The sequence below is a fragment of the Vigna umbellata genome, chromosome 1 (genome assembly GCF_029865625.1).
Source record: "Vigna umbellata cultivar VRB3 chromosome 1, Vumbellata_1.0, whole genome shotgun sequence".
Lineage (NCBI taxonomy): Eukaryota > Viridiplantae > Streptophyta > Magnoliopsida > Fabales > Fabaceae > Vigna > Vigna umbellata.
The window spans coordinates 108,552,572-108,563,951 of NC_142165.1; the positions used below are offsets into that span (position 1 = coordinate 108,552,572).

At 35.2% G+C, this 11,380-nt stretch overlaps 1 protein-coding gene across 1 annotated transcript; it reads right to left on the reverse strand.

The window, feature by feature from the left end:
* Positions 1-854: 854 nt before the first annotated feature.
* Positions 855-7,693, reverse strand: STI (AAA-type ATPase family protein). Its single transcript, XM_047297202.2, has 6 exons — positions 5,057-7,693; positions 4,612-4,831; positions 2,871-3,428; positions 1,659-2,349; positions 1,159-1,237; positions 855-1,067 (listed from the first exon to the last, which is right to left on the reverse strand). Exons 1-6 carry the CDS (start codon positions 7,151-7,153, stop codon positions 972-974), a joined length of 3,741 nt encoding a protein of 1,246 aa, XP_047153158.1. The 5' UTR covers positions 7,154-7,693; the 3' UTR covers positions 855-971.
* Between the last annotated feature and the right edge of the window lie 3,687 nt (positions 7,694-11,380).

The window sequence follows — 11,380 nt, forward strand, 5'->3', positions numbered from 1 at the left end:
CGTTTGAAGTGATAATAGTTGTAAACTTTAAATTCTTAAGATTGGAAAGAGTTATTGGTACTACTATTCAAGAAAAAAAACAAGAAGCTAAAACAGTGAGTTTTTACCTATGTTAAAATTAAGAGTTTAATTGTTATGCATTAGAAAATATTTCATTAAAATTTTAAAGCTATTTTATATCAAAATTTTTATTATATATGTAATTTGACAATTAATAGCGGGATCATTTGCATTAGAAAGTTACTATAATTTGCTTTAGTAATTTTTTACAAGTATTTTTTTTAAAAAAAACTAATCCATACTAAATATCTAACTAACATCATCAAATTGCCTTTTATTGTCACGGGCCACAATATGCTAATAGTTTTGTAATTTTTTATAGTTATTCACTTTTACTTTATAACATTAATTATATCAAAATGTTAGAAAAAAATTCTTAAACTATTATGAAGGATTTTACTTTTATCATGGTTGATCAAGGTCCAAGTTTGTGAGAAGTATAAGTAAGAATTATTTGAAAAGGCGTTTTAAAAAGGATTTTGTTGATGAATATATATTAATAATTTTTTGTATTATTTGAAAATGATGAACATTTAAACTTACGTTTTTATTTCTTTCAATATATACCTTTAATAAACAATTAACCTGATTCTATATATATAAATATAGTTAAGTTAGTTCTGAATAATTATCAATGTTAACTATGGAGAGCGGTTGAAGTAAGTTAGTCCAACAGCTGTAAAAGCACAAAAATAATGAGAAAACGTGAGGTGCTTTATTTAGTCTGATAGCTTTTATATCGTGTTAATCACTACTTAATCAATTAATTAATCTGCTTTAAAAGGAAACCGAAAAGGTTTAAATTTCCTCTTTATTACTTGTTTGATAAAGGATGAACCACATAACATTCTCATTTCACGCTCTCATCCTTCAAGAATGCTCAAAGAAAAAAAAAATTAAAAATCCTTTCTTTATCTTTTCCGCTCCCTTTTCTTTGTCTTACCACAGTCACCGAACAACGCAAAACTTGCCCCTCTGCGCGCTCTAACTGGGGTGCCACCTTTCACCTGCTCACAACAAAAACAAACACAGATGTTATCTTTGTTCAGTTTTTTCAGAAACATGGTTATTCAGAGCAACATAATATAATGAAGTTACCTTTATTACCCTTCTCGGCTTCGACTTATTCCAACATAAAAACCCACAACCACCAGCTCCTGACCCCGATTCATATCCCCTGCAGTAACCAACAAATCAACACAACTTCATTTTTTTAACCACCAACCGTTTCTTGGTACGTCTCTTTGTGACTGTATTGAATGCATAAATCAGATATAAAGCAGCATCTAATATACTATAAGCATGTATGCCAACCACAAAATTAACTAAAACCAATCCAAAGTGTCCAAATAATAGTATTAGTAATTTTATGACATTTACCATTTAAATTCTACCTTCTATAAATTAACCACATACTCGAAGTTTCTCAAGGGAATAATTCAATGCAGTTTTTTCCATTGAGTTCAAGCGTCATTTTTACCATGGTGTCAAGCATCTCACAACAGTGATGGACAGTATAATGCAAGGAGTTCAACATGCAATATATATTGTTTGTACAAGAGAGTGGGAATTGCAATGTTGAAGGAAGAAAGACTTACGGATGGTCTTTTCCAGAAATTGTGGCTAAGCTGGTGTCATGCAATAAACTTGGGGACATGGGATAGCGATCTGCCTTTCTACCAGTCTGGTCCTTCTGAGGGACCCTTCCATTTTTAAGGGTCAAAACTTTGAGTTCATTATTGGGTTCGTCTTCCCAATGCTGGTGAGAGGAAAATCTTGTTGACTCCATGGACTCCATCGGGTCTACACCATTCTGTGGCAGTACTTGATTCTTTTCGGGTCTCAAACGATTTAATGATCCCGGGGAACCTTTCTCTACGGCCTGTAACCAGGCACTTTCCAGCCTCTGCTCACGAATGATGGATTCAATTCTATGCATTGGATTATCTTGTCTCCTCTCCCTCCCACCATTACCTTCACCCAAGATATCTGATGAAGCAGTCCTAGATTGAAGGTTTCTATCAAGTAAAGGAGGCAAACTAGAATAAGACTCCGTTCCATTCACATGACCCTGTCTTTGTTCCTTCTCACTAGCCACTATTGACTCACCCTGCTTTACACCTGTTAGATTAACCTTGTTTTCACCTTCTCCACCTGCCAAGTGGATTATTCGGACCTCCACATTGCGCCTAAGAACCATTTCCATGGAGTTTGTGATGCTTCTTAAAAACCTCTCAGCCCGAACTTTAATATCCGCGTCACCAAAAGCAATATATGCTACCAAAACATCTGCAATGAGGATTATATTTTAGGAGGGAATTGTGCATGATAAAATAAATGTGTCATTCTGGTGAAAAGCAGCTTCTTGTGAAGATGCAAATGATCCATTGTACTAAAACATTGCTAAAATATCTTCAGAATATCCTACAGGGTGAGAATGATACATAATAGAAGATGAGTTGTGTTATTCTAGGGATACTTTTGTTCCTTATTTTAAAAATCTTTATGTCATCAGAAATTAAACCTTTTTCTTAAGGAATCTGTCATATTTTGTTATTTATTTGTTACCTCATTGGATTAGGATCAGGAATCTAGTACTTAACCTAATTCCTGGTATGAACAAGGGTTCGGGATAGTAATTCTTTTCTGTATTAGTATCCTGCTATTCTGAATCTCTACTGCCCCTTTTTTTCTCCTTTACCTAAATCCAATCATTTCAACAAGCACACTGAAGAAATATCAACAGCAGCTTGATAAACCATAAAATATGGGAAAACTTCAATTTCGAGCAAAAAATGTTATTAGCTTACCTTCTACTTCACATATGGACACAAGCTTTCCATGATGGTGCAGCAGCTGCCTCAATGTCTTAGAGTGGCACTTCTCAATACAATGCACCCAGATGTCAGATAACTTCCCTGAATCTATGCACCTATACATTGTATTCCCCACCATAAGATCATCAGATGATACAACTGTAGAGCCATCATCTAATACTGGGCTGTTTGACGGCTTCGATTTCAAGCTGAAACCTTCAATCTTTGATTCCTTTTGATGTTTGGAATCATCATCTACTGCCTTTTGCTGGGATCCAGAGAAAGGTGACTTTCGAGGCACATACTGAGGGTCTGACTTGTGCGTGCCAGAGGTAACATCTCGTGAAACACTTGATGGATCATCTTCAGTTGTCTTGCAGCTCTGCCTTCTACTGCTGCTTGACTGCGTGAGATCAGGAGAAGGTGTAGAACCAAGCTGCAAAAGAGTTGCTGTGAACCATGTACAACGTTCACTGGATGTTCTTAACTGTTTCTCGGCCTCAGAGAGAAGCTTCAAAGCATTTTTTAACCTCTCCAACTCTGATTCATTCACTGAGCATAAAAATACAAGTGTGCATTTCAATAATCATTAGATGATGATAGATTTTTCATCATAATATCACAACATTATAACAAAAATCAAAAGGGATACAAAGCACCCAGGAAGTCCAGGAAAGAACCAGAAATATAAAAACTCAAAAAGGAATAGGTATCAGAGTCACAATTATCAAATCTTACGATTCATAATTTGACACACTTACCAACCAATTAGTATTTGAAGATAAATGTTAAAAGATTTCATGTATCTTATGATACATGGATGAATGTACACAATTTCGTATTATGATACAATACGACTATTCATATATTTTTATTTTTTCAGCAATTTTTATAAAAAAAATGGTAGAAAGTAGTGTGAGCAAAAACAGGAACCGGAAAGAACACTTGGAAACTTATCCTATTTAATTATTCCACCTTTGTTTGTCATTGAAACATTCAATGCATGTATTCCATTCAGCTGTTCAAATGTTCTATTTTCATTCCAGTAATAAAAACTTCACTAACTTGGACATAATTAATAGTTTTGCTTAGCTTGACCTCTTACAAAGTTGTTTTATCTATTTGTAGTTCAAGTTCTTTACGTTGAATACTATATATCATCTATATCATATATTTGAAATAATTTTTAATTGCACCTACATCTTACAATTTGATACAAAATTACAGTTCAGAACAAATAGCTTGGTGATTCATTATCTGAATCTCGATTTAACAACCTTGATCAAAGCCTACGGTCACAACCGAAAAACAGGATTTAGAAGCAGATCCAGACTCTTTTTCAGTTGACAAATGCATGTTCCAATAAATACAAAGCAAAAGAACATCCTAAAATAGAAATAAGAGAGCATAACTATAAATCACATAATACACATCCTTCTCTTGGTTTTCCATTGACGATTTAACTTGGATGATAAATCAGTAGCCTAAGCACAAGCATGATATCATTGTATCAAATGCAATATCCTGCTATTTATTCACGTTTACCAATATCCTTTGGCTATAGATGAAAGTTCATGAACTTATTGATCATTCTAAACTTTTGAATAGGAACAGGCATTGCACTAAATAACACCGAAGTTATTTTATGTGTTTTAAGATGAATGACATATTTTGGTGGACATTAAGATAAATAAATATATAAGTGTTAACAAATCTAATTAGGGATTGTACTCACAACTCCGTCCACCAAAGAATGAATCATCAGGTCTGGTGTCAACGACTGCATATGACCCAGCAATGATGTCCATGATAAGGCCAGCAAGTTGAGACATCAAAACCATTGGATCAACTCCAGAGTCCATCAATTCTCTAGCTCTTTTCACTGTCTCTACAGTATCTGATGACATTGCCAACTCCAAAAGTTCCAACAATTTTTCATCTGAAACAACTCCCACCTGTTGCAGGTAATATAGAAAACAGCATTATGTTTCTACATAACCACTTACGCAAAAAAAAAAAAATTGTAAAGTTAAAAGCATTATTAGAACTGTTGGGCGTATTTAAGATCCAAAAGGCTGTTTTTGCCTATTTCCTGGGACAGCTGTTAAAATATGATCATCTCATAATTAGGTGTTTGAAAACATGAATATGGCAAAAATTAATAGTCGCAACAAACTCACAAGTTCATTGACAAGAGAAGTAGTAATTCTCTTCCCCAGCAAACTAAGCTGTTCTAACATTGTTTCTGCATCTCGAAGCGATCCATCTGCATTCGTAGCAATGAGGTCCAGTGCATCTGCTTCAACATCAAGGTTCTCCTGAGTAGATATTTTCCTCAACCTGGTCACCATATCCACATCTTTAATTTTATTAAAAAGGTACTTTTGGCAACGAGATTGTATTGTCCGTGGTACATTGTCAAGATCAGATGTTATAAATATGAATACAACTCGCTGGGGTGGTTCTTCCAGGAACTTGAGAAATCCCAGCCACGTCTTTGAGGGCAACAAGTGACACTCATCAATAACCAAAACTGTATATTGTGGTGAGGCTGACGATGACTCAGTTGACAATCTTTTCAGGAGATATCTAGCCTTATCAATTCCTCTCTTATTGGTTCCATCAACTTCCAAAAGATCACTGCTCTTACCAGAAATGAGATTAGTGCATTCCCTGCAGTAGCCACAAGGTTTATTCTCATCAGGACTTGCACAGTTCAAGGCAGCAGCAAATATCTTAGCGGTTGACGTTTTGCCAGTTCCACGGGGACCTTGAAACAGATAGACAGGAGCAATGCGTCCCCTGGAAACAGCATTGATAAGTGACTGAACAACAATATTCTGCCCAATCAGTTCGCCAAAGAACATCGGCCTATACTTTTGGCTGAAACAGCGACTATTCTCCGGCGTGCCCTCCTCTTCCCCTTCCCCATTGAGAGCTACAATCTCCAATCCCTCTTGACTCCTACAACTAGATGACCACCTTCTTCCATCCAAGCGGCTCAATCCCTCAAGATCAAGCTCCCCAAAGTTCGTGGAAAGTTCATCATCACTCCTTCCGGTTCCCACAGACGACCCTTCTCTGGCATCACCACTGTTTGTGAGTAATGGAATGACACCTCGAGCACTCCTCTGAGAAAGTCTTCTCTTTTGAGATGCCGAAACCGATCTGCGGTGTCTGGGATAAATATTTTGACTTCCACAGAGCATGCTACTCCCTTTCCTCCTTAAAGTGTCGGACAGTGAGGGAGAATAGCAACTCCCACACATCCCTTTATGTTTAGGAGTCCTCTTGGACCAATAGCAAGGAATTCCACATCCTTGGCGGCCAGGCAAATCCAAATGATCATCAATCTCATCATCTCCATCGCCATCATTCACGGAAGTGGTGGTGCCATCCCAGGATCCAAGGGTGCTGGGATAACGGTGACCGTACCGATTGTAAGAACTAGTTGACAATGCAGGGGTGCTGTAAGAATAAGAAGAGTCCTCTTTTCGACTTCTTCTCAAAAACTTCGAGGAAGAGCGAGACCAGTTCTTTTGCCTGAGTTTGAGAAGCAAAGGGGAAGTCCCCGAAATGGGTCTCACGCCCTCAGAATTAGTGTAATCCTCGGTATCATCAGAGAACTCAACAGAGTCATCTCTGCTAAAAAATGGCAAAGAAGAATGGCCCTCGAGCATTGCCTTCGAAGAACTCACAAAATTTCTCCCTGGATTCGTTTGTCTATGCTGTTGATATTTTGCTAAAAAATCAAAATGAGGGTTATTTTTCTTACTCTTTTTCTTAACGGGGACAGTTCTTCTCGAAACAAGATTAGCATCCCCACATCTGAAAATAGAAGAACGAGTCCCACCATCGCCACCGGTACCACCAGCAGCCAGGAATGTATCACTCTTAGAGTCGCAACCATTGCGAGCATCACTCAAACTGTCTCTGTCTCTGTCCCCAAGAAGCGACGAAGACCCCCCATCATCACCATCATCGTCATCTTCTTCCTCGTTGTATTTCTCACTCGAAGATTTGTAGTTCTTCCAATTGTACAAGAACACCTTTTTCTCCCTCTCCTTCTCTTTCTCTTTGTCATTGTTGGCAAGTTGAGAGTTGGTGCTGAACCTTCTACTTCCACTGTCTCTGTTCCATGCAGCCACGGATCTTGATGAACTGAGCGGTGACTTCCACGAAGATGTGGTGCCAGGATCTCTGAGAACTCGAGCAGCCTTGCGTATTTGGGTGAGTTCCTTTTTCAAGTGAAGCTCGGACACCCGCATTTCTGACATCTTCTTCTTCTTCTTCTTCTTCTTGCTCTTCTTCAACCCACCGGCACCCACAAAGAATGACAAATGCCCATTTACCTTTACTCACCCTATGCACTACCCATTTCAGAATGCAGAGTGGAGTATATGTTTACGGTGTAAAAATCACAGCTTTGTGAGTGGGAAAAGAGAGAGAAGAAGCAGATCTGACAGATGACACAGTTGAGCGTGTGTGAAAACGAAATGGGTGTCTTTTTTGGTTGACTGCTCCTCTCTTTCTCTCTCTCTTTTCTTTGCTTGTTCTGAGTGAGTGAGTATTTTTCTCTTAATAATACGTTAGGGTTTCCTTTTTCTTTTGGCGCTCCAAGAAGTGAAAGTGTTGAATTGAAATGAATCTCTGTGAGTGTTTGTTTGTGTGTGGGAGGATTCAGTGGGTCGTTTGGTTGCTTTTGATGATCATCGAAAAAAGAACCAACAATTAACGTAACATAACGTGCGATGGGATCAAAATGAAAATAAAAATAGAAAATGGCCCCTACAAACACGGTGACACTCCCAACTCACATTTGGTGCTAACAAAGGAAATCATATAAGCGAATTCAAAAAAAGATTCTTCCTTCCTAAAATGTCTTTTTTATCATCGCCTTGATTGATTCCTGTCTTGTTCCTCAAATTTTTGACTTTTTGTCCATCCTAATTCCACCCTTCTCTCTATTATTTCATTAACATCATATCCATAAACAATAACATCTTTTTATGACAAAATAGCAACATTCCCTTTTTATTTCTCTCTTCTTAAAACTCAAATTTCCACTTTTTAATTATAGATCGCTCATAAAAACTCCAACTTTCCTCTCACCATATTTTCAATTAATACCCATCTTCCCATAAATAAATAAATAAAAGTTATAATAGAATATGACTTGATTCTCTATTTCTCTTATCGAATCTTTGATTTGCCTATTCAAATAAACATTACTATATTCAAGTATTCAAGAGAGAATCATGTGAAATATCTCAAAATTTTCATTAGGAAACTTAGCTTTAGGACAAACAAACGTAACCAAAGAAAGAATCTTGTTGGAATCTGTGGCTAACGAGGTCCATATTAGTGGTTTGAATTTTGATGTGGGCATTGAAGTGTATTGGTGCAATAGGAAGGAATAGTGTTTGTAGAGTTTAGTTGCATCACCGTCCTAGATTGAGCACGCAGCTGCTGTTATTGAATGCATGGTGAGTTGATCTACGTCGGTTGAAGAAGCTACCTAATGATGTGAAATTCTTGTGACACTTTATGGTTTCTTTGTATTGCTTGCATTATACCATTGGGAGATACCTGCCAATACCAGCCTATCACCACCCACTCTTCTTATCATTATTCCACACAAACAATAAAAATTAGGCACCACACTTAGCCTCTAAAATAATTTGGCAAAACAGTGAGAATGACAGCTTCACACCAGAGGGTCCTCATGTATAGAATTAGCACTAGTCTTTATCTCTGTGTCCACTAGTGCGACCCTACAAAAGTAGGCATGTGACTCAGATAGATACCTTCCCTTGTAGTTTTCACTCTCCATTTCTTATTCTTAGTATTCTCTTTAACCAAATAAACTTCCAACTTTCAGTCCAAGAAATTTTCCACAAAAATCTCATACCTCAATACATTTCAATTTCCAGTATAATATCGTTAGAAATCTTACGTCGACTAGAGATAATTCAAATCTCACCTTATAAATCAGTTTTGTAGAAGTAAATTAGACTTAAAATTCCCTTTTTAATATGGTATCAAAATTAGTTAGACTTGTGACACTGTTATTAGTAGAATAAAACCAATCTGTTTCACGACGGTCTTAACTCAGATGATGTTTCTTATCGGTGGATGAACAATGCAATACTTGGTGAATTATGTTTTAAAATGATAAGAAAATCCGACATCAAAGGATAAAAAACAACATCGCTGTGAATGTTTTGCCGCCACAAATCTGTAATCCTTATAGTAACTTTTCTTCTGACACCTCTAACTTTAAATTCCGAAGAACTAAGGATCAATAGGCCACGCTTTGACAATTCATATTCGTATTGGAAATGAGAATCAAACCAGCTTTTTTTTATGATGTGATCTAATTCAGGTCTTAAGAGTATTAGTATGGTATGTTCTGGGAATTCTCCTTCTTATGTTTTCCCTTGTTCTTGTAATAATCAAATCAGACTGATGTGAATCATTATTAGTAATGAAAAAACATTCATTACTGTATTTGCCATAATGAAATGGTTGGTGGATTTAATTTCACCCTCCGAACGTGCATGAGTTACCACTGACAGATCACACTGTACTGCTTACTGTTCACAAAAGTACGGTTTAGACATGTCACCTGTTGAATTCGACGACAAACAACTGCAGAATCAATCTTATTAGAGGTAACTGTCGTTTGATTTTATTTTATTAACGTAAAAACAAATAGTAACTGTTTTTTTTGATAAATTTCACTATTGATAAAGATGGTAATTGCAGAACCTACCTTCACACTCCAAAAATGATGGGAAAGGGAGACAGCGGTGCAGGTAAAGGGGTTGAATGCAGTAGGTATGGCGCCATTAATTAGATGTTACTTTAGCAGCACAATGTTGTTGTCATTATTGGGAAGGTCTTAAAACATCCTTGAAAAAGGAAATTTAAGATGAAGTTAATAATTAGCAGCAGAAAGAGTTTTAGTTTGTGGGACATTATGGAATCAATTAGGGCAATTGCAACTCTATTTTCGATAGTTAGAGCATTGATTTTGGTCACATTCACTACGTAAGATCTTATCCAAGTACACACATATCACTCATTCATTTCTTCCATATCACATTCCGTGTCTACAACAAATATAGAAATTTATCATATTTTTTCCCAAACAAACAAAAATTATTCATTCTTAAAAATCATAATTATCGTGTTTTTATGTCTCTTAAGGGTTCGTGATTTTCCTTAGGAGTTTATAGACAATATTTTAGAAAACAAAATAGCGTAAATGAGCAAATTGGATTTACATGCACTGTTATCGAACAAATTATGATTCAAGCATGTCGTGAAAGAAAAAAGATAAGTGCAGAAGTTAATTCAATAATTTACTTCAATAAAGCTTTTGTGTTTCGTGGCTTCGTTTTTTACAAAAATTGTGTAAATGGTAATAATATTGGGTGGGGTAGGATGAGAATGTAGGTTGAGCATTTTTGTCCGTTTAAACATATATTACCATATTTTTTCATTTAATTAATATTTCAATCTTTAAGTTGATTTTCTTGTTTGTATTTAACATTAATTGTTAGAGTTTTTTTGATAGTTTAAATGATATTTTTTTTATAAAATATTTAACTTTTACATATTTATTTGATGAGATAGTAATATTATATTTACTTAATTTATTTCAATTTTATTATTAATAATAGACTCATAGATTACAAAAAAAATTATACAACATTAAAATAAAATTATTATTACAACATTTATATAAATTTTTTTAATTCTATTTATGTGTATTAACTCATAGGAATATGAGTTAATTAGTATGCAAGATAAACAACAAAATTAATGTGCATTTTTTATATGCGACTAAGTAAAAAAAAATACTCATAATTTTTATACAAAATTAACTAATCTGTTTTATTTTTAGGCATTTTTTCCTACTTTTCTAAACATTTTTTTCACTTCCAAACTTTCTTAAAATCTCAAAACTATCATTTGTAAAAAAAAAATTAACTTTTAAAATAATATTTTTTGAGTTTTTCTCTTTTTTTCAACAAATTTCAAAATTAGTTGAAGCCTAAATAAATTTCAAAAATTTTCTAAATCTTTAGTGGAATTCGAAATCTATTTTCGAAAATTGAAAATACAGGAAAAAAACGTTTGGAAATGCCGAGAAAAATGTCTTTTATTTTTTTACAGACCAAATATGATATGGCCAAACACGAGATGGTATCGCGATAGTAAGGACCAAGAAGACAATGAAAGAATGTATAGATTTAGTTATAAGATTTGAGTTGGCAAAGAAAAGAATGGAAGCAAAGACAAATAGACTATAGTCCTACCTTCATTTCAAAGTTCTTAATAGAACGCTAAAAGTTGTGGTACTCATCACCATTATTTCACCCATCTTCTAAAATGAAAATTAGAGATAAAACTGTCCACCTTATAATCCCATTTTTTTAATTATCTGATCTATCACAAATTATTACTTTGTTCATTTTATTATTAGCTCGAGCGTG